The following is a 23,986-nucleotide window of genomic DNA, read 5'->3' on the forward strand; positions in this document are numbered from 1 at the left end:
GTATCACTGTTTACATTTTAGTAGTATATTTACATTATGGATGCTTCACATGAATACTAGAAAATAACTTTGGTAATTTATGAAAACTAAAGCAAAAGTGGCAATTTAGCCCACAGCAGCCAGACTGGTAGCTATGAGCAATCCCCCTCCCCAGAAGTGTTTTCAGTTTCTCTAATTCTGTCCGCAAACATTATGTAATACAGTATATTAATGTGCTGCTAAAGAAAAAAAATGTAAATGAATAATAACTACCTATAGTTCTCTTTCTAACGCACGTGTACTGGAAACGTGGTGATGAGATGGAATATTGAGAAATATTAGCATGAAGCATTGGGAGAGCAAAGATTTATAGTTATACAGAAATAGGTATTCTAACCCCAAACTGTCATTTGAAAGAAAACAGAGGTTTGCATTTGTGTTACCCCTGTTTTTTTTATGACTGTTGCTATGCTATAATCTACATACTAATATACAGTGTGTGTGTATGGTTTTTTTTTAGAATGCATAACCATTTGTGAAGGTTATCAGAATCACTCTGTTGATTAATGTCCAATCAGGCTTATCTTAATTTTAAGCTTAAATATGTGTAATATAAGGAATACAGGCGTACCTCAGTTTACGAATACCTCGGTTAACGTAATTTTTGGTTTACAAATGAAAATCCATTGAAAATAATGCCTTGGTTTACGAATTTATTTCGCAATACGAACGGATTAATTGGTTTTTAATGCATTTACGATTTTTATTTTAATCATGTTCTTGTAGAGTACTATGCCTTTAAAGTGCACTTTATAAAGAGTTTTGAACAGATAAGACTTTTTTTTACTTTTTTGTGACCTCCGGAACATATTAATTGGTTTTCAATGCATTTACGAATTAATTTTTAATAATGTCCCTGTACAGAATGTATGCCTTTAAAGTACACTTTATAAAGAGTTTTGAACAGATAAAAGACATTTTTTTTACTATTTTCTGACCTCCGGAATGGATTAATTGGTTTTCAATGCATTCCTATTGGAAACCGCATTTCGGTTTATGAATTTTTCGCAATATGAAAAGTCCCGCAGAACGCATTAAATTTGTAAACTGAGGTATGCCTGTAATTAAAAAAATAATGTTAAATTCATAGTGGATGCTTCTATATGGTCAGTTTGGTAGTTGCCAACCTGGGTGTCTCATTCATGGCCTCTAAATCCTCCAAAGGGTCACACATACAGTAGTTTTTATACTTTAGTTTAAATGTCAGGATGTACAGTGCAGGGAGGGCAGTAAAACTTATAAGAGTAGCTAATCTGAATCTGTGTAGCTTTACAGCAAAATGAGAGTGCATCAATTGACGATACTAATAATGCTTAACATAGCAGCAGAAATGACCACTTTTACAGTACAGCAATGGTCTGGTCTCTTATTCCATTGCCCATTGTACTTATATAGAAAATCATCATTCCAGGGAAAAAGCATATTAAATAAAACAGATTACATTTTTATCTATTAAAATAGTAAATGTATATGACCAACAAACTGTGCTAAATGTGTAAATAAGTGATACTTATCACTGCTATATCATGTCTGTGTATAATCACTACGCTGCCACTTTAAAAATATAATAAACATAAACAAAAAAACACTTCAAATGTATTCAGGTGGCACATAAATCAATTGTCAGTGCAAAGAACTCTTATAAAATATATAAATAATATAAATGATATTTTCCACATAAAAATATTTTCCACATAAAAAATATTAATGAAATAACAATGATTAATAATTAATGATATTCCAAAAGGAAAGTCCAAATAAATCAGTCCACAAAACAATCACCCATGAGAAAAACCTGTGCAAAAATAAATGCATAAATATACGTGTAATGCTCCCCTCTCAGGTGTGCACTCACCAAAAAGTGTTGCCTCCCACTCTTGTGGTTGGCACAGTAGGATTTAATGGATGATTTTCCAAGGAATAAATCAGGCCATTGTGATGTTTTATTCTCCTTAATCTTGAAACATTGGAATCCCAGGACAAGCGCTCGCGAACTCCAGCACACAAACTCCTCCTCCCAATGCTCCTAACTCAAATGACCATGTAGGAGTAAAAAAGCTAGAGAACCCCAAACGGTGCAGTACCAACTAAACGATTTTTATTGCCACAATAGAGTGCCACTTACAAGATGTAAATAAGTAAAAAAGCCCAAAGATGTTAGCTTAATAAGCTCTCAGTATAAGGAAAGCCGAATCAGTGCTCTCACCACTGCAGGCCTTCGATCTCTTTCTTAGAAGAATGGACTAAGGAAAGCAACAAGTCACTTGGTAAATATTCCCACGGGAACCCAAATTCAAATCTGATCTGTAAAACATAACTCCCAAGTTGTTTAAATTATATGTACACACATTGAGTAATGTTATAGATCCCCTATGACTAAGTCGGAAGTGACGAAACGCATCAGTCATGGCTGTGCAGCAACCAAAAGTGACGCTGACTGGAACTGGAAGTGACGCGGGAGCGTCAGAGATCGAAGGCCGGCGATGGTGAGAGCATTGATTCGGCTTTCTTTTATTTTATTTATTAATTTATTTTTTCACAAGTGATTGTTTTGTGTACTGATTTATTTGGACTTTCCTTTTGGAATATCATTAATTATTAATCATTGTTATTCCATTAATATATTTAATGTGGAAAATATTTTTATGTGGAAAATATAATTTATATTATTTATATATTTTATAAGAGTTCTTTGCACTGACAATTGATTTGTGCACCACCTGAATACTTTTTGAAGTGTTTCTTTGTTTACCTTTTTATCTATGTTCAGTCGATTTATTTAGCAATAGCTGTGCTACTTATAATACATTTTTTTTATGTTTTGAGGGGGGGGGGGGATCAAAAAGGCCTTTCACCACCAGTGTATGGTAGATCTTATGTTCTCTCTGAACCAGGTTGTCCTGGACCCACCCGACTGTGTGACTGGGCAGTTAAAGAAGAACATGCACAGTGTTGAGTTTATTCCTCTTTCACTCTGCTTTTTCTTCCTATCAGCATGCTTCTTTCAGCATTTGAATTGATTGGCTTCTTGTGTTGCTTCTTCCTCTCACACTCCAGCCCTGCTATACAGCAAGAATCTGAAACCAGATTGTATTCAGGTACTTACACTGTTTGCATTTAAACCTTTGACTACTATGGATGTAAGACTTACATCAGAACAAGACTGCTTCCTTACATCCATGGAATTACTCCTTCTGCTATGCCCCAATTGCCATAGGCCTTCAAAGGGGTATACGTCCCTGAACATATATGTCTTCTGCTATGCCCCATTTGCCATATTCCTACAAACGGGGCATACGTCCCTGAACATATATTCGTAGGGACATTGCCACTGCTCAGACTTCCACCCCACCTAGCATTCCTCACACTAAAACCCCCTCAACACTCCACTCCTTCGACCTCGCTACTACTGAAGAGGTCACTAAGGTCTTTTTAGAAGCCCGCCTCACCACCTGCCCCCTGGACCCGGTCCCCTCACAACTCCTACGATCACCCTCTTCTTCCATCCTACACTCCCTCACTCACATCTTTAATCTTTCCCTCTCTACTGGCGCCTTCCCCTCCCCTCTAAAGCATGCGCACATCACTCCCATACTTAAAAAACCCTCCCTGGATCCCACCGATTTGAACAACCTAAGACCCATCTCCCTGCTGCCATTTACATCTAAACTCCTAGAGCGCCCATCTAATCGACAACAACCTCCTCGATCCCCTACAGTCTGGCTTCCGCCCCCTACACTTCACCGAAACTGCCCTACTCAAACTCACAAACAACCTGCTAACCGCCAAAACCAATGGCCACTATACAGTACTCCTACTCCTCGACCTCTCTGCGGCTTTTGACCTGGTTGACCACCCCCTCCTCAAAAAACTACACTCTCTTGGCCTCAGAGACTCCGCTCTCTCCTGGCTCTCCTCCTATTTATCACAGCACTCTTTCAGTGTTACCTTTAACGCTGCCACCTCCTCTTCACTCCCTCTCTCTGTTGGGGTCCCTCAAGGTTCTATTCTCCATCTACACCTCCTTCCTTGGCCAATTGATAAATTCCCACGGCTTCAATTACCATCTCTATGCTGACGACACACAAATCTATCTGTCTACCTCTCACCCCTTCAGTCTCCGCCCGTATCACAAGCCTACTAACCGACATATCAGATTGGATGTCACTCCACTTCCTCAAACTAAATCTTTCCAAAACTGAGCTCCTAGTATTCCCCCCAGCCCGCACCCCCCCCCCCCCGACTTCTCCATCAAGACCAACAACACTATCATCAGTCCCACCCCTCAAGCCAGAGTACTGGGTGTCATCCCAGACTCCAATCTGTCCTTTCAGCCCCAGGTCCAATCGCTGACAAACTCATGTAGACTTCACCTCCACAACATCTCCAAGATATGACTGTTCCTGACCTCGGAAACCACTAAGCAACTCATTCATTCCCTTATTATATCACGCCTTGACTACTGTTACTCCCTCCTCATTGGCCTACCTCACCGCAGGCTAGCCCTACTTCAGTCTATTATGAATGCTGTGGTCAGACTCATCCACCTTACTAACTGTTCCCTATCTGCCACCCCCATCTGCCAATTCCTCTACTGGCTTCCAATTGCCCAACGGATAAAATTCAAAACGCTAACACTGATGTATAAAGCCGTTCATAATACTGCCCCAAATTACATCATCGATCTTGTCTCCAAATATCACCCAAACTGTACTCTCCGCTCCTCACAAGACCTCCTACTCTCTAGCTCCCTTGTCTCCTCCTCCCATGCTCGTCTCCAGGACTTCTCCAGGGCTTCCCCCATCCTCTGGAACTCCCTACCCCAATCCATCAGACTATCACCTACTCTGCTCACCTTTAGGCGCACTCTGAAAACCTATCTCTTCAGGGAAGCCTACCACGCCCTCAGCTAATACTGCACTCCTCTACTCTTCCAACCACTCCATCCCCCACAGCTATTTCCACCTTTACCACTATCCCCTCCCTCCTAGATTGTAAGCTCCAAGGATCAGGGCCCTCGAACCCCTCTTGTATTGAATTGTATTGTTACTGTACTGTCGTGTACTGTCTCCCACCATAATGTAAAGCGCTGAGCAAACTGTCAGCGCTATATAAATCATGTATAATAATAATATATGTCTTCTGCTATGCCCCAATTGCCATATTCCTTCAAATGGGGCATACGTCCCTGAACATATATGTGTTCTGCTATGCCCCAATTGCCATATTCCTTCAAACTGGGCATACGTCCCTGAACATATATGTCCCTAAATGCGAGTACTGTTCATGACACTATCCAGCTGCCATGTATTTTAGGCTGTCATAGATTTTGACAGGCTTCTGCCATCAGGACTGGATGCTGCAATTGTGCCTCATACATGCCCAAAAACACTAGTTTCTAAATGTGAATATGTTGTCTCATATTCTATCCTAAATCGAATGCTAAATATCTTGCCTTGAGCTGGCTATGTGAATTATTGTTTGATTTAAACTATTAACATAATACATTGCGCCTAAATCGCCTTCAGTAATGTAGTGTAAAACAGGGGTGGGCAAATGAATGCAGAATTCAGAAATTAGTCTGTCCAGTGTAAGAGCTAGCAGGCAGTATTGAGAAGCTGGAGAACATATGGTTCTATTGAAAAACAAAAAAGATCCAAACAAAATGAGGCGCCAACTGGCTCCAGGGATTAGTCTAGCCCTGGTATACAACAGTTATTACAGTTCTCTAGCAAAGATAAAAAAAAAATATTCAGCATGCACTTTTAAAAATAACACTTGCTGTTTAACCTTTCAATAACAAACTTTGCCAATAATTCTTGTATAGAAAATAAAGTAAAACCGTGATGTCAGTGCATTCTTTATTGTCCTGTTTTTTAATTTTGTATTGGTTATTGTTTTTAATGTAATTTTTTTGAATACTCTGATTTTCGGAAGGGTTTTTTTCATTGTGTGCACTAAGAATACAAGAAGCTTATTTTAGGCCTTATGTGGTATGCTATCAGCATGTAGTCATCAGTCTGTAAGGTAAAACAATGAAGAAGGAAAGCAACAAGTCACTTGGTAAATATTCCCACGGGAACCCAATTTCAAGTCGGATCTGCAAAACATAACTCCCAAGTTGTTTAAATTACATGTACACACATTGTGTAATGTTATATTTCTGTAGGGTCATTCATTTCTTATCGGATCTCTGAAAATGTCCTATTCTTACGTTAGCGTTTTATGTTAGGAATTTGGCTGCTCATAAGATTGTTTGTCTTCCTTGGTAGACACCACTATGTAGTGCACACAGCCTGTATCTTACCTTCTTTTCCTGCAGGCTGGTAGGCTGCAAATGTCTCCCATTCTCTCTACTTACCTATGCTTAGTTTAGTAATCTCTCTGGGTATATAAAGACTCTTAATTTCAGGAATTGTTGGTACATTGTATGTGTAGCACTACCCCCTTGAGGGTTGCTGTTAAATTTTGTGTCCCCCTGTAGTCCTGCACAGCCACTCAGCATTTTCCACTCTGCTTTCATCCACATACAGAAATCAGGTCTTGATTGTTGGTTTTGTTGTTTTATTTAGGGCATTAAACTTGGATAGGGTAAAGGGGTGTAAAGGATGCCCAAGGGAACTGAAATCTGGGGACAACTTCCTGAACTATTCACAGTGTCTTCTCTCTGACAAACAGGGGTTTATTTACTAAAGCTGGAGAGTCCAAAATCAGACTCACTTCTGCATAGAAACCAATCAGCTTCCAGGTTTCATTGCCAAAGCTTCATTGAACAAGCTGAGGTTAGAAGCTGATTGGTTTCTATGCAGAAGGGAGTCTGATTTTGGACTCTCCAGCTTTAGTAAATAAACCCCACAGTCTCTGTTGGAGTGCTAGCCAGCAGCTCCAGTTGTACTACCCCAGACTCTAGATGAACTCCTCTTCACCCAACAATCTGAAGATTTTCTTCCTGAACAAGGGATCTGGCTTCTGTTCCCTTAAAGTGGTTGTAAAGGTTCAAGGTTTTTTACCTTCATGCATTCTATGCATGACGGTAAAAAACTTTCTGTGTGCAGCAGTGCCCCCAGTCCCCTCAATACTTACCTGAGCCTCATCACGATCCAGTGATGTGAACGAGAGCCTCGGCTGTCCCGGGTCTCTGCCTCCTCATTGGCTGAGACAGCAAGTGGGATCAATTGGCTCTAGCTGCTGTCAATCACAGTCAATCAGCCAATGAGGAGAGAGGGGGCTAGGTCAAGCCACGGCTCTGTATGTGAATGGACACACAGAGCAGTGGGTGCCCCCATAGCAAGCTGCTTGCTGTGGGGCACCGGACAGAAAGGAGGAGCCGGGAGAGCCTGCGGGGGACCCGACAAGAGAAGGCTCCAAGCTGCTCTGTACACAACCACTGTGCACAGCAGGTAAGTATAGCATGTTTGTTATTTTCCACGAAAAAAAAATTAACCTTTAGAATCTCTTAGGTGCACAGTCACTAGCAAAGGGCTAATCTGGTTTCCCACGAGAGTGCTCCTTCCCCTATCTGCCCAGGGGGTGTAGGTGTACTCACTCAGATCCTGTCCTGTACAGCTTGTGGAATGGCTGCTGCTACCAGGCCTGTCAGCTGGGCTGCTCCTTCCTTGCCACACAGGTGGTCCTCTCTCAGGGGACCAGTGAGTCCTGAGGCTTCTTCCTTTCCAGATCCAGGCTCACAGGCAGGCCACATCCAAGCAGGCCTTCTGGCAGCCCTCCTCCTCCAGTCTCACAACTTCCTGCTTCTCACTCCTCTCCCACCACCACACCCCAAGTTCTGCTACTGAGCAGACGCTAACACCTTTTAAGGAAGTCCAGCCCCTTGTCAAGCCTCCTGTTGGGGATTGACTGAGGTCCCTCAAAGATGCAGCCAATCACTCCTCAGATCTACCCACTGCCTCCAAGGCCCTCCTCCAAAAGCCTAAGAGCAGGGGAAATTCCAGAGGGGCTGGCCTGCAGAATCTCTCAGCCCTGACCCGAATCTGACCCCCTCTGGCTATTGCACCTGGGCTGATAGTCAGCTCCTGCCTAACCATTAGGAATCTAGCTCCACCTAGTGTAACTAGGAGTGTGCTACATGTGGATAGTCTACACTCCAAGACAGTCTGCCTGACTTTCATATCCTTCATTCCACTTGCAAAGACCTTCTGTCTTTGTGCCATAGCTACTTAAATTCTGCCTGTTCTGAACTTTTGTCTTTATTATGACTCTGCTTAAACGTCTCCTTCCTTGACCTGCCTTCTTGCCTCATAGTTTGGTACGTCGCTTTAGTGGTCTGGCACCACAGCAGGTTCCAAGTGTGGCAGTTTTTGAGAGTTGTAGCTGAAATGATCACATAGCAGAAACTATACCATCTCATATGGAACAGGTTTTTCTTACACTTTACATTTTTGGGTATCCAAACTTATGACTGGTGACACAGAAGATCCTTGTCATGTCAGTTGCTCTGGCCCTAGTAATCTATGATCTTCTAGGCATCCATTGGCATTTCTTTGCCAGTGATAGTACTTTTTAGAAAGCTTACAGAAAGCTGTGCATTCATGAAGCCTTTACTGGCAGTTGAAGTAGTTAAACTACTTTGGCTGGTTTCTCAAATATCCTTTAGAGTCCAAGTACAACTCCCTTTAAAAAAATAGTTACCCTCTCCAATCAATACTTATCTTTTACATGCCTCAGTGCTTCTCCCTGTGTCCCTCTTTTAAGTTCCATTATTGTACCACTTGAACCTGTGAACACGGGACATCATGGAAACATCCCATGGGGTACGTCGTCAGGCTGACCTGGGCTCACAGGAAAATGCTGCAGAGAATGCTGCGCTTGTGTCTGTAAATGAAAATGCATGTGACGGTTCATGTCTGTGTATGATCACAGTACTTTGCAGCATTCTGGACCACCCACTACAAGGGGACAGTGAAATAGAAAAAGGAAAAATGTCCCATGTGACTGGGTTGAAGACACTTATAAAAAACGTATGTAAAAAAAACATTTTTTAAAATGCAACTGGTGGGACAGAAAAAACAGCAGACTGCATTTGAACTTTGCTCCTACTGAACCTGTCATCAAGCACACACGTACTTGCACAGTGTTCAGAACATTGAAGCAACACAGTTACATTTCAGAAGCAATATGCAGCCAGCATAAATCCAGGTTCACGTATATTCGGATTGAATGTAGCTTGAACCGCATCCAATCTGCATGACATATGAAAAAACATGTCTTCCTACAATGCCTGTTCACATACAGTATATTGCCAAAAGTATTGGGAAGCCCCTCCAAATCATTGTATTCAGGTGTTCCAATCACCTCCATGGTGATGCAAAAGTGTGCAAAAATCAAGCACCTAGGCATGCAGACTGCTTCTACAAACATCTGTGAAAGAATGGGTTGTTCTCAGGAGCTCAGTGAATTCAAATGTGGTACCGTGATAGGTTGCCACCTGTGCAATAAGTCCATCTGTGAAATTTCCTTGCTACTAAAAATTTCACGATCAACTGTTAATGATAATATAACAAAGCAGAAGCAACTGAGAAACGCAGCAACTTAGCCAGGAAGTGGTAGGCCACATAAAATGACAGAGCAGGGTCAGTGCATGCTGAAGCGCACAGTGCGCAGAAGTCGCCAACTGTCTGCAGAGTCAACTAAACACCTCCAAACTTCATGTTGCCTTCAGATTAGCACAACAACAGTGCATAGAGAGCTTCATGGAATGGGTTTCCATGGCTGAGCAGCTGCATCCTAGCCTTACATCACCAAGTGCAATGCAAAGCATTGGATGCAGTGATGTACTGGGGGTGAGGAGCCGAAGCATGGGGCTGCGAGGCAGCGTGGTGGTTGAGCTTTGGACACCCACCTGAGCTCCATATGCCTGAAGTCTAAACCTACCTGAGCCCTTGTGTGGAGCAGTTGGGAGGCCGAGCAGTCCGGAGGTCAGGTTGCCTGTCATTTTGCCGGTGGCCGGAGCGGCAGAGATCCCTGGGAGGCGCCTGTGGCCAGTCCATGAGAGTGGTGGTGCCTGTGGGTGACCGATGGAGACTGGGGGCCGGAGGCCGGAGAGATCCAGTAGCTCCAGCGGCTGTGAGAGGAGGAGAGGATAGCTGGAGGATGGAAGGGCACTGGTGGTGCCTGAATGACGGGGTGGAAAGCCCTGAATTAAAAGGCAGCAGTTGGAGAGGGAGCTGGTGGTCCACATAGAAGAAATACCCAGCTTCCCCATATAATAATAAAATTTATTGCTCTTGACCCCGGGAGCTACCCCAGATACCCTAAGACCTCTGAGTTGGGGGGGGCCCTCCAAGGTTAACCCTGGCTGGGAGAGTTGAGGAACAGCAGTGTATAGGTGGCACGCAAGTGGAGGGTGAGTGGCCGCAAGTAGCGGTTAAAACTCTTCTAAGAACTGTTGTTTTCTGCAATAAATTGGTACATGAATTGACCACTGTAGAGAAAGAGAAGATTATATGTGGTAGGCCCCGGCGGTCTTGAGAGTCTGAGGGTCTTCTCTTATTAACCAATTCAATACCGGGCAATTTTACACCTTCCTGCCCAGGCTAGTTTTCAGGTTTCAGCGCTCTCACACTTTGAATGACAATTGCGCGGTCATACAACATTGTACCCAAACTAAAATTTTATCATTTTCTTCACACAACTAGAGCTTTCTTTTGGTGGTATTTAATCACCACTGGGGTTTTATTTTTTGCTAAATTAACACAAAAGTTTTTCTTTGTTTCTGTTATAAAAGTTTGCAAATAAATAATTGTTCTTCATAAATTTAGGCCGAGATGTGTTCTTCTACATGTCTTTAGTCAAAATAACCCAAACTAGGATGTATATTTGGTTTGTAGGAAAGTTATAGAGTTCACAAACTATGGTATAGATCTGAATATTGATCAGTCCTGAAGTACTGACAGCCAATCTAATTTCTTGAGGTCCAAGAATGTCAGAACAGTACAGATATCCCCCAAATGACCCCTTTTTTCAAAATAGACAGTCCGACGCACGGCGAGTTTTTTGAAGTATTTTTTTGTCATAATTTTTTGGAAAATGCAAAAATTTAAAAAATTGGTTTCACTATTTTTTTTTTTACATATTGTCACCAGTGCAGTACAGCATCATCCTATAACTGGCATGGCCGTGATCTGGGACACTAACTGGTGACAGTATGAAAAAATATATATATATTTTTTTTATTTTTTATTAAATTGTTTTTATTTTTTTTAAGATTTCTTTTTCATATTTCACTATGACTATGGTAACATTTTACTACTTTGGGGAAGTGATCAGTAATTTTTTTTTTTTTTACACAATTTGCTTATAGCAAATAATTACTTTGCTATAAGCAAGCATTTACGTGAATGACATCGATTCATTCTGGGTTTTTTTTTGTGCTTAGCTGTGATTTGGCCACAGCTAATCACATGACATGTGCACCATTCACAGCTAGACACTAATATACAATGGATGGCATGAATGAAGTTATCCATTGTATACAACTGTCATGTGACCTGCTGTGATTGGTCACATCAGGTCACATGGTACCGGCAAAGGGGGCCGATACTCAGATCTGTCATCGGCCGGGTCCGAGGTACACGGCAGGTGACAGATCGCGCCGCTGTGCCGCTCTGCAGGAGCGCAATCTGCACATGTGCGGGATGACACCATATGGCGTCCACCCAGAACGCTGATGATATTTGCTGCCCGCCATTCAGCCATAGGGCGGGCGGCAAATGGTTAAAGTATAAAGGGACTGTCTGGGACTAATAAGTAGAAGGAAAAAAGGGCTGTTTTTGGGGTCAGTATCTCTGATATAAAGGAATAGAGGATAACAAACTGTAACGCTTAAGAAATTATTATTAATATACAGGATTTATATAGCGCCAACAGTTTGCTCATCGCTTTACAATATAAAGGGAAACAATACAGCAACAATACAGTTCAATACAAGAGTGTTAGGAGGGCCCTGCTCCTTGGAGCTTACAATCTAAGAGGGAGGGGTTGGTGATACAAAAGGTAATAACTGTAGGGGATGGACTGGTAGAAGGAATAGAAGATTCCGTTATTAGCTGAAGGCAGGATAGGCTTCCCTGAAGAGAGAGGTTTTCAGAGATCACCTAAAAGTGGGCAGAGTAGGCGATAGTCTGATAGATTGGGGTAGAGAGTTCCAGAGGATGGGGGAAGCTCTGGAGAAGTCCTGGAGATGAGAATGGGAGGAGGGGACAAGGGAGCTAGAGAGCAGGAGGTCGTGGGAGGAGCAGAGAGGACGGTTTGGGTGATATTTGGAGACAAGATTGGTGATGTAATTTAGGGCAGAGTTATAAATGGTTTTATATGTTATTGTTAAGGTTTTGAAATGTATTTGTTGGGCAATGGGAAGCCAGTGGAGGGATTGGCAGAGAGGGATGGCAGAAATGGAACGACTAAAGTGGGGATAGCCTGTGATAAGGTAGGCCAATGAGGAGGGAGTTAAAATAGTCAAGGTGAGAGATAACCAGGGAGTGAATAAGTTGCTTTCCGACGTTAAGAACGGGCATATCTTGGAGATGTTGCAGAGGTGAAGTCTACAAGATTTGGACAGTGATTGGATTTAGGGCTGAAAGGACAGATGGGAGTCTAGGATTACACCTAGTATGAGGGGAAGGACTGATGGTTGTATTATTGATCTTGAGGAAGAAGTCAGGGGAGGGGACACGGGCTGGAGGGAATAGTATGAGCTCCATTTTAGAAAGAGATTGAGTTTGAGGAAGTGGAGTGACATCCATGCCGATTTGTCACTTAGTAGGTTAGTAATGCGAGAGGAGACTGAAGGGGTGAGGTGAGGAGTAGAAAAATAGATTTGCGTGTCATTAGCATAGAGATGGTACTTAAAGCCATGGGAGTTTATCAAGTGACAAAGGGAGGAGGTGTAGATGGAGAAGAGAAGGGGTCCAAGGACATAACCTTGATGGACCCCTAAAGAAAGGGGTAGTGGAGAGGAGGAGACAGAGTTATAGGTAATGCTGAAGGAGTGCTGTGTTGGTAGGAGGAGAACCAGGAGAGAGCAGAGTCTCAGAGGCCAAGAGAGTGAAGTTTTTTGAGGAGGAAGGGATGGTCAACAGTATCAAAAGCCGCAGAGAGGTCAAGTTGTAAGAGTATAGAGTAGTGGCCATTGGTTTTAGCAGTTAGTAAATCATTAGTGAGTTTTAGTAGGGCAGTTTCAGTAGAGTGTAGTGAATGACAGACTGTAAAAGGGTAAAGACGCTTGTTGCCAGTGAGGTAGGAGCTCAGGCGATTGTAGACTAAGCTTTCTAAAAGGTAAACGGGAGCAGGGAGATGGGTCTTAAATTGTTCAGGTTGGTGGGGTCCAGCAAGGGCTTTTTAAGTATGGGAGTGATGTGCGCAAGCTTTAGAGGGGTGGGGAAGGCACCATTAGAGAGGGAGAGATTGAAGATGTGAGTGAGGGAGCATAAGATAGAAGAAGAGGGTGACTGTAGTAGTTGTGAGGGGACAGGATCCAGGGGCAGGTGGTGAGACGGGCTTCTGAGAAAACCTTAGTGACCTCTTCAGTAGTAGCAAGGTCAAAAGAAATGAAGAGTAGATCGACTAAAGGGGGGACCTAAAACCCCCCAACCAAGCATAAATACTAGCACCATAAAAAAGTACACGTCCCACAGGAAAAAAGCCCTGAGACTCAAATTTGGGTGAATCATCATGAAAGTAAAAAAAATATGATGGAGATCAATCCAGACTTTCAATCGGGATATTGGAAGAAAACCAGTGTAAAGAACCTATAAATAGAGAAAGTGCAGGAAATATGGAACAGCAAGGATTTGTCACATTACTTCTAAAAAATGAGTTGGTGGAAATGTTCGCGAAACTAGAGATGTCCATGAAAAATGAGATCGGGACACTTCGTACTGATCTCGGTCAGATATTAATCCTAATCGAAGAAGTTGAGGGGAAAATGGAGGGATGTGCACAACAAATTAATAAATTGGATTTGCAGGTAGAGGAGATGCGGAAAGAACAGGGAAAGTTATAATTTCTGGTAGAAGATCAGGAGAACGGCAATAGAAGAAACAACTTAAGGATTAGAGGTCTACCAGAAGAAACGGGACAGGAAGAAGGCTTACAGGAGAAAGTGGGGAGAATCTGTAATCCTATTATAATAATAATTGTAATCCTAAAACCAGTGAGAGATAAATTGAAAATTGAAAGAGTGCATAGGGTTAGACGGCCAAAGGGAATATCGTCAGAAATTCCAAGAGACATGATTGTCCGGTTCCATCACTTTGCAGACAGGGAACGAATATGGAAAGGGTTGCAGGACTACACTGAAATAAAATATAATGAAACAACCCTGCATATTTTTGCAGACATCTCCCCAGAGACACTGGCTAGATGGAGATCTTTGAAACCCCTGCTGGACCATATGAAAGAGAAAATAGTTTGATATAACTGGGGTTTTCCTGCATGTCTAATTGGGTGGAAGGATGGAAGATTGGCGAGGCTGAGATTTCCAGAAGAATTTAATGACTTTTGTGAGAAATTTGACTTACAGAAAATGGACCTTGAAGGATGGCCTTACGGCCTTAGCCTCTGTTCCCAGAGTGTTCACAAAGGTCCTAACACCTTTTTGCCCTTTTCAGAACCTAGTGCAGCAGGGTCACAGGCTATCTAGACAACCTTTTCTTAAAAGGGCTCCTCTCCCTTCCAGCTGTCAGCAAATGTTCACAGGACATTTCAGATGCTCCAGTCTTTTGGATGGCTGATCAATTTTAAAAAAATGTACTCTTCAGCCTTCTCTTTGCCAGGAATACCAGGATCTGGTAATGGACACATGTCAAGCAAAGGTTTTTCTTCCAAAGAAGAAAATTGTTTCTCCAAGAGCCCACGTGTGAGAATTGAGATCAAAGAAACATCCCAAAATTAGATTTTACAAGAGAGTTCTAGGCCTCCTTTTTGAGGCTTTGCCATTTTCCCAGCACAGCTTAACAACATGGAGCAAGCATGCTTCCTCTATCCTGGTGGATCTCAAGCCCAGCTCTAACAATAGGGAAATCTTTTTTTCCCTATTACAGGAAACTGATAACAGATGCTATTCTTTCAGGCTGGGGAAGGAGTGTTCAGTCCCTTACAGTCCGGAAACATAGTCACCTGTGGAAGTCAAGCTCCCCATCAACATGCTGGAACTCAGTTTGGATGGCTTTGCAAAACTGGACCCCCTTCTGCAGGGATTCTGCAGGGTGCAGGCTGCAGTCAAACAATTCCACATCTGTGGCTTTCATCAACCATCAAGGGGGTACCATGAGTCTTGCAGCCTTGAAGGCTGTCTCATAGTCTCATGAACAGCAACTCACTGTCCAGCCACCCCTTCAGTCCACATGCCAGAAAACTAGAAAGTGGACTGCTCCAGCCACCACTGTCTTCAAGGGGAATGGTCCTTTCACCCAGGTCTCTTTAATCTGATATGTAAGGAATGTGGATTCTGAATGAAGCCTAGCCTTCAGATTCAACAACAAACTACCTCTGTTTTTAGCCTGAACCAACCCTGAACTAAGGATCCTTTAGCACTTGTCTTGGATGCCTTAATAATTCCCTGGTCTCTGTTCAGGCTAATTTATAGCTTCCCTGCAATGCAAATACTGTCTCATCTGTTCAAGAAGATAGAGCAAGAGAGGAAAACAGTGGTTCTCATTGCCCCTACCTGGCTCAGAAGAACCTGGTATACTGACATACTCAGGCTTCCAGCAGATGACCCCTAGCCTCTTCTGAAAAGCCTAGTTCTACTATCTCAAGGCCCTATATTCCATCATGCTTCTCAGTCTCTGGCTTTAATGGCATGTGAACGCAACTTTTGGCTGCAAGGTTTTTGCAGTGGCACTCTGAAGTTGGGTCTTTTTGACCCTTGTTGTTTGGCCTATTAGCCCATTTCTGTTTTCCTGGTTGCTGTCCGTCCTTCCCATTCATTGCTTGGGCATGTTCCAGGGTTTATGAATACTTTGCTTGTGTCCTATCCTGTACTGTACGATTATGGTTAAAAAGGAATTTTGACTCATCTGTAAATGCCTTATCTTCAAGTACAGTATAGGCCACAGGTCATCTCCCTTCTGCTTGGTTACTCTGCATTGCTTGCTAGAAAACTGAGGACTCACAGAGTTAGGTAGGGTTATAGGGGAAGTGCTTGTGGGGCCTTTCCTGAAAAACTTTACCTCTGTCCAGTCACATGAAGGTATGCGCCTATAACTCAGCATCTATAATACTTTGCCTATTTCCTATACTTTACACCAAGATATGGAATTTAAAGGTAAGTCAAAATTCCTCTCAATACAAAGTTTTTGAGATTCATAGTTCTTGCCTTTTTCTGTGCAATAGTAATGGTTCATCTTGCAGCAACATTGTTTATTATTCTCTGTCCTCCCACTCAACTATAGGAGATTTTTCTTCCAAGGTTTATAATATATTAGAAAAAAAAAATTCTCTGCAGGGATTTTGCAGTCTAACATATTGATAATGGTAAGTTATACATGAGAACTCTGTGTAGCTGCTTTTGTTCCCATGGAGACCTATGCTTTTTAGCCAAGCAGTATCATGAGGCAGTGTTCTCGGCTACCACTGGGATTTTACAGTAAAGGAAACTATTTTTGAAAAAAAAAAATATATTTTGGAAAAAAGTGAAATGATTAATGTTGACTTGTTTGTTTCAAAAACCAATATTGCTTTTCTTACATGAATGCTTTTTCTTGCTTTTTTATTTTAAAGTGAACACTTGCCTTGTCCTTTCATAGTATGGTTTGTACAAACAGTGCTATAAACGTGTGAATTTCTTGTGATAACTGGTAAGTATTGTACAATTGAGAGTTAATGAGCATTTAGGCGCAGAGCTCAAAGACAGCTTTAAATGGACCCAAGCACATAAAATTCTGTTTGTACAACATATAAGGAATATGCATATGAAAGATACCTATGCATTGGTGCTCCTTAAAGAAGAACTCCAGGAAAAAACAAATCACTATTTAAAATGTACTTGCATACAATGACTTAAAGGTTAGGTTCATGTTTCTAGAAAATAGCCTATGCATTCAAGGGGGGCCAGTAGACATTAAAAAATTGTACAGATGTAATTTGTTTTATTGTCATACCTATAAGCCAGTTTGGCCTGGAATCCTGGCCCAAATTACAACCTCCACATCCTGCTTTGTTGCTAGGACATGAAAACCATTGGATGCTCACTCCTACCATTACAGAATTCAAAACCAACAGTTTTTGTGTTCCAACAACAAGGCAGAATGTGGGGTTTCTAACCAGGAGGTTTTCAGCCTGGTTTGTTGGTGCATCCAAATGATTTACAGGTATGACAATAAAATTATTAAATGTCTTAAAAAGCTGCACAGTGTTTTAATATCTACTGGGGCCCACTGACTGCATAGACTATTTTGTGGAAAAGGTGAACTTTTCCAGTTCGACTTAAAAAAAATGTGTATTATATTTTTGACAGGAGCCTGCAGAGATCAGTGGATCGCGGGTGCAATGTCAGGTACAGTGATATGTGTAAAACGTGCAACATTTTAAGATACAGTATCTTGTCTACATAGTGATATATGGGAGATGTGCGCCTGAAGTTGTAGGGTGTTCTATCTCTACATTTGGTCATAACTGCTGTATTGTTTTTAATAAAATATGAATCTTTAATCAATTAGTCAACTTAATACCTTGAAAGTCCTGTTGGATACACTTACCTATACATTGTATGTTTTTGGGGGGTTGCCTATATATTATTATTATTATTATAGGTAGTCTATCTACATTTTTTTTATCCTGTTCCCTTTTAAAACTAATTTTAAAAGGGACATCTGTCATTAAAGGAGATCTGTTATCACAGCTTACACTTTCACTTTATAAAATCAGCATTATAATAGCAATGCAAACAATAGTATATCTGACAATCCTGTATTCACTTACGCTTTCTGCAACTTCCTCGATTCCCTGCATACTTTGCAGCTTCCCCTCTACTGTTTACTTTCAATTTCTAAGGACTACATATCCCATGGTACTTGCTGCCTGCAAGCAGTGACTCCTGTATTGAATCTGCCTCCTAAAACTTCTCAATCCATCACCACTGTAGTTCAGAAGGCAGGCTCTGTGGATTTTGTGACACATCAGTGCCAATCAACAGGGCATAGTGAATACATGTCACAAAATTCAAGGAAGTAAATGTGTGGGGTTCTTCACATAAATTATTTGAGAGTAATAGGAGTAAGTTAGATATATTTGAAATACAATGTGAATGTTTGATTTTAGGATTTGACAATAGATACACTTGAAGTTAAGCCTGTCTGTGCAGAGCTGCTAAACAGTGCTTTGCATAACTCTTTACCCCCACTCTTACACAATTTTCCATGTTTTATAGTATTGAAGCCTGAATTAAAAATTTATTTATTTGCATTTTAACATGTAATTTACATAACATACTTTATACTTTGCATAATATTTTATTAAAACAAAAAGCTGACATTTGTTGGTTTCATACATAATTACCACCCTTAGTACTTGATAAAGTCACCTTTTGACTGCAGTTATTGCTGTGTGTGTTGTGGAGGCAACACTGTATCGTGTTAGTACATTTGGTATCAGCAGCCTTTGCCTATTTATCTTGGCAAAAATGCTTTAGGTCTGTGAGGTTAGACAAAGACTGTTGGTAAACAGAAATGTTCAAGTTCTACAGTAGTGTACTGTGTGTTTATGGTCAGTGTCATACTGGAAGATAAGCCTATGAACTAGTCTCAAGTGTATCGCAGACAAAAAAGTTTTGACCCTGCCAAAGAAAAAAAACTTCCTCTCGATGTATTACCAGAACCATACGTCACAGTGGCTTCAAAGTTGGCTTTGTACCATTTATTTATTTTTTGTAGGAATTTATATAGCGCCAACAATTTATGAAGTACACCTGCCCTCAAGGAGCTTGCAATCAAAGGTACGCACTAGGGCCAATTTAGACTAGAGCTAATTAACCTACCAGAATGTCTTTATAATGTAGGAGGAAACCACAACACCCAGAGAAAACCTTTACAAGCACAGAGAGAAAATTCAATCTCCATACAGGTATTGTTCTGTTGGGATCCAAACCAAACATCCCACTGCAATAAGGCGTAACTGCTAATTACAAAGCCTGATCATGCTGCTCACAATACCTAGCATTTTGCTATTTAAGGCCTCTTTCACACAGGTGTTCCGTATGTCTGTTTTTCATCTATCCTTTTACGGATAAAAAGTGGACACCCACGTATTTCTATGGACTAGCAGATGTAAACTGATGATCATCCATTTACATCCATTAATGTCCGTATCCGTTAACATCCTTTTTTTGAACAGAAGAAAACCCTATTTTTCTTCCATAAAAAAAAATGGAATTGGATGTAAACGGACAGAAAAGGGATATAAACAGATGAAAAAACTGATGTAAACTGATGAATAATGGATGTAAACTGATCCGTTTTTCCTTTGAAAAAACGTGACTGAACTGGTGAAAAAAAGGAACGCCCGTGTTAAAGGACCCTAAGGGTAAAAAGTTCAATTTGGTCTCACCAACCTAGAAAATCCTGTCATACAGATTTACTGTGTCTCCCACATTTTTTGTCTAGATCCAATGAAAACGAGATTTATTTTTAGCTTCAATGCACACTAGCCTTTTTCTAAGCTCCTAGCAGCTACCTATGAGCTTTTTTTTTCTGCCCCTAGAAGCAAATAGTGTTATTCTATGTGTCCATGCACATTATTCTAGGCTAGAACTGTTTTTCAAGCTTCAGCTTTAAGGAAAATAAAAAAATGCTTTTTTGCATTTTTGAGAGCAATTTGCCAGCAGAAAAAATGCTAAACGCTCCTAACAGCTTTTTTTTCTAGCTTTTTCTTTCCCTGTAAAAATGCTAATAAAACATTAATGCTCCTAAAACGCTATTACCAGGATTTTCTTTCCAGCATTTTTTTAGCTTAAAAAAACCGCTAGTGTGCATGGACCCTTTTTCCTGGCAATCTTCCTACCAGCTTATGTCATTAACTTGTTTTGTCTTATTTGTGTTAATTGTTTAAAGTTATGTTTATTAGCTTAAACCTGAGGCATTTCAGAAATGGGTGTATTTATTTTAAGATCACGAGACACTTTAATTGAACACCCCTGCCCTCCAATCAACTAATGTTGTAACTTCTGAAGGCAATTCCTGCACCTCAGCTTATTTAGCTTATTTACAGCATTATGGGCTATATTATGTACATGGGTGATCAAAACATTTGAGGTTGTCATATTGCAAAATGTGAAAATGTGCGTATTGGGGCAGGAGGATACTTATGTTGTTTCTCCTCATTCAAAGAGGTGAAACATGGATGCTTCACCCAGAGATTAGGATACAGCTCACGAGTGGTGTATCTACATTAGGAGGTTACTGAGTTAGTCAGCTAATTCCCTTAAAGATTCAAAGTGTAAATTGGCATTGCTTATTATTTAGGCACTGCCCATTTACACTTTTAATATGATCTTGGGTTGTTTTAGAGAGGTACACCTATTTGATAGCTGCTGGGAAGTTTTTTTGGGATACACTTACCAGTTTAATTAGGTGCAGCTGTTTCTATTGTATAATTTTATTTCCCTTAAGCTATTTTCACACTGATCTGTAACAAAAACGTATTAAAATGCATATGCATTTTTGCTACTTTTTACTGTGTTTGTGGTGCATTTTACAGAAGACTCAAAAACTGCATAAAAAATGCAATGTGGGTGTGTTTTTGATGCATTTTTGCCATGTTTTCCATGCACTTCACTTTACTAAATGCAGCAGACCTGGAATGGACCACTGTGAAGAGTTCCATAGGATTACAAGGTCACACGTTTTTCTTCCGCTTTGTTAACGCAAAAGCAGACGAAAAACTGATCAGTGTGAAAGCAGCTTTAAAGATTCTTACACGCTGGTGGTGGAGGACTTCAATTAAAATGTTTCTTGCTCATTGAAGGACACAGGATTCAGAGACATCTGGTTTATATTGCCAATTACAAGAAGATTTGGACACCCCTCACACCGCCATCATGCCTCCATTTTTTGTTAATGTCCTTTGAGGATGGATGCTTTTCTCTATTGAGAAAAATGTAAATGTTTTACTGGCTTTCATCTCTGCGAGGCATGTCATTGAACTGGCAGCCTGGTCTTACACAAGGACAAAGTGGTATTAATGCTTTCCTTCCCAGGCTGCTTTTTGCCTTTCACTTTTGCCAGAACATTGCACATCCATCCCTTTGACAGACCCTAGTACAGTACACCAGAAGACGTCCTTATGTTGCCTTGATGTAGCGCAAGTTTGTGCATCACCACTACACAGACATCCACCCCACTTAGCATTCCTCATACTAAACCTTCCTCAACGCTTTCCTCTTTTGACCTCGCTACTACCGAAGAGGTCACTAAGGTTTTCTCAGAAGCCCGCCTCACCACCTGCCCCCTGGACCCTGTCCCCTCACACCTCCTTCGGTCACTCTTCCATCCTATGCTCCCTCACTCACATCTTCAATCTTACCCTCTCTACTGGTGCCTTCCCCTCCCCTCTAAAGCATGCGCACATCACTCCCATACTTAAAAAACCCTCCCTGGACCCCACCAACCTGAACAACCTAAGACCCATCTCCCTACTGCCATTTACCTCTAAACTCCTATAACGCTTAGTCTACAATCGTCTGAGCTCCCACCTCACCGACAACAACCTTCTCGACCCTTTACAGTCTGGCTTTCGCCCTCTACACTCCACTGAAACTTCCCTACTAAAACTGGATGTCACTCCACTTCCTCAAACTCAATCTTTCCAAAACTGAGCTCTTAGTATTCCCCCCCAGCCTGTGCCACCTCCATTGACTTCACCATCAAGATCGATAACACAATCATCAGTCCCTCCCCTCATGCCAGGGTACTAGATCGGTTAATCCTAGACTCCCATCTGTCCTTCCAGCCCCAGATCCAATCGCTGACAAAATCATGTAGACTTCACTAAGCAACTTATTCACTCCCTTGTCATATCACGCCTCGACTATTGTAACTCCCTCCTCATTGCCCTACCTCATCGCAGGCTATCCCCACTTCAGTCTATCATGAATGCTGCTGCCAGACTCATCCACCTTACTAACCCTACTGTATCTGCCACCCCTCTCTGCCAATCCCTCCACTGTCTTCCAGTTGCCCAACGAATAAAATTCAAAACACTAACACTGACATATAAAGCCGTTCATAACACTGCCCCAAATTACATAACCGATCTTGTCTCTAAATATCACCCAAACCGTATTCTCCTCTCCTCGCAAGACCTCCTACTCTCTAGCTCCCTTGTCTTCTCCTCCCATGCTTGTCTCCAGGACTTTTCCAGGGCTTCCCCCATCCTCTGGAACCCCCTACCCCAATCTATCAGACTATTGCCTACTCTGCTGACTTTTAGGCGATCACTGAAAACCTATCTCTTCAGGGAAGCCTATCCCACCCTCTGCTAATACTGGAATCCTCTACTCTTCCAACCACTCCATCCCCCCACAGTTATTACCTATTGTACCATTAACCCCCTCCTCCTAGATTGTAAGCTCCAAGGAGCAGGGCCCTCAAATCCCTCTTGTATTGAACTGTTTTGTTACTGTATTGTCTCCCACTGTAATGTAAAGCGCTGAGCAAACTGTTGGCGCTATATACATCCTGTATAATAATAATAATGTCTTCTTCGCACCCACTGCCTGCATTAGAAAGACTGACTCTTTTGTAGTCATTGATGATGATCTTCACAAAGAAACCAGCTTCTGGTTTCATGATTTCTCTATGACTCAGACCTTTTCCCATCAAGACTCACACTACTAGATCTGTGAGTGCTTCTCTGGCCTTTTGGCATTAGGCAACTGTTTCCAGATTTGCAAGATTGACACCTGGTCTTCTGTTCACAACTTTAACCAGATGGATGTTCAGGCCTCTTCTGACACCTGCTTTGGGTGTAAGGTCCTTCAGGCAGCTCTTTGAGCTGCGGGCAGTCCCCATTTTTTGTTTATTTATAGTTGGGCCTTTTGGCCATTTTTTTGCCTTGTTGCCCAGCCCTCTATTGGACTACTTTTGAGCATCCAAAAAGTGTGTCCATCAAAGAAAAAGAAAGAAAACATGATTTTTGTACCCACCATAAAATCCTTTTCTTGGAGTTCATTGAGGGAGAGAGGTCACACTCCTTTAGGTTTATTTTGTTCTTGGCACTGCTACGTTACAAAATTGAAATGTTGGGAAAAGGATGGGTTATACCAGGTGGGTCACATTTTTTTTTGTCAGAGTCCAATTCCTTATGTAGTGGCATTATAACCCATTTAACTCTGGATTCTGTGCCCCTCAATGAACTCCAAGAAAAGGATTTAACAGTGAGTACAAAAATCATTTTTCTCAAAGAAGTAGTATGCTTTCATATATATGCTCACTTCCAGTACCTGGTTCAATTAATCAGTCATGGTGATCACAGGAAATGATGTGAAAAAAAATTCACTGCCTGCTGTTCTATGTCCCTTGTCTCCCTACACAGCATTTTGAGTTATGGAGAGAGAAGATTTTGTTTTGTACATTTTTATAGAACACTTATTGAAGAATCAGGCTGCGCTGTGGCATGATTTAATAAATAACTAATGTCATTAATTATAAGTGATGTGCTTAATATTATATTTACCGATGTAATTGTTTATAGCCATTACATGGCAAGTGGAAAAGTATAGCAGTTTGAAAACTGAACTGCACACTTGTTTCTCAACCATTTTACCAGTGTAGTACATCATAAAACTATTAAACTATATGTATATGTTAATGCATGTTTTCACATTCTTAAATGTATAATGAAAATATGCATGCCATTTTTTTTTTTTTTTTATTTTTTTTTTTTTAGTAAATACCAAATTAAAACCTTATATGTCCTGTTAAAACTTTCTAAA

The 23,986-nt window shown here is 41.3% G+C and overlaps 1 protein-coding gene across 2 annotated transcripts in view; it reads left to right on the forward strand.

The window, feature by feature from the left end:
- CDK19 (cyclin dependent kinase 19) overlaps nt 1-23,986 on the forward strand; it is a 287,493-nt gene that overhangs the window by 178,812 nt on the left and 84,695 nt on the right. Inside the window, exon 5 of one of the 2 annotated variants that reach the window (XM_089664589.1) lies at nt 17,516-17,554. The exons of the other annotated variant lie outside the window; for it this stretch is intronic. Coding sequence (XP_089520715.1) covers nt 17,516-17,554 — 39 coding nt within the window. The remainder of the gene's footprint in view (nt 1-17,515; nt 17,555-23,986) is intronic. 2 annotated transcript variants of the gene reach the window in all.

The sequence above is a fragment of the Staurois parvus genome, unplaced genomic scaffold, assembly GCF_062004578.1.
Source record: "Staurois parvus isolate SC_StPar_1 unplaced genomic scaffold, SC_StPar_1.0 ptg000048l, whole genome shotgun sequence".
Classification (NCBI taxonomy): Eukaryota; Metazoa; Chordata; class Amphibia; order Anura; family Ranidae; genus Staurois; species Staurois parvus.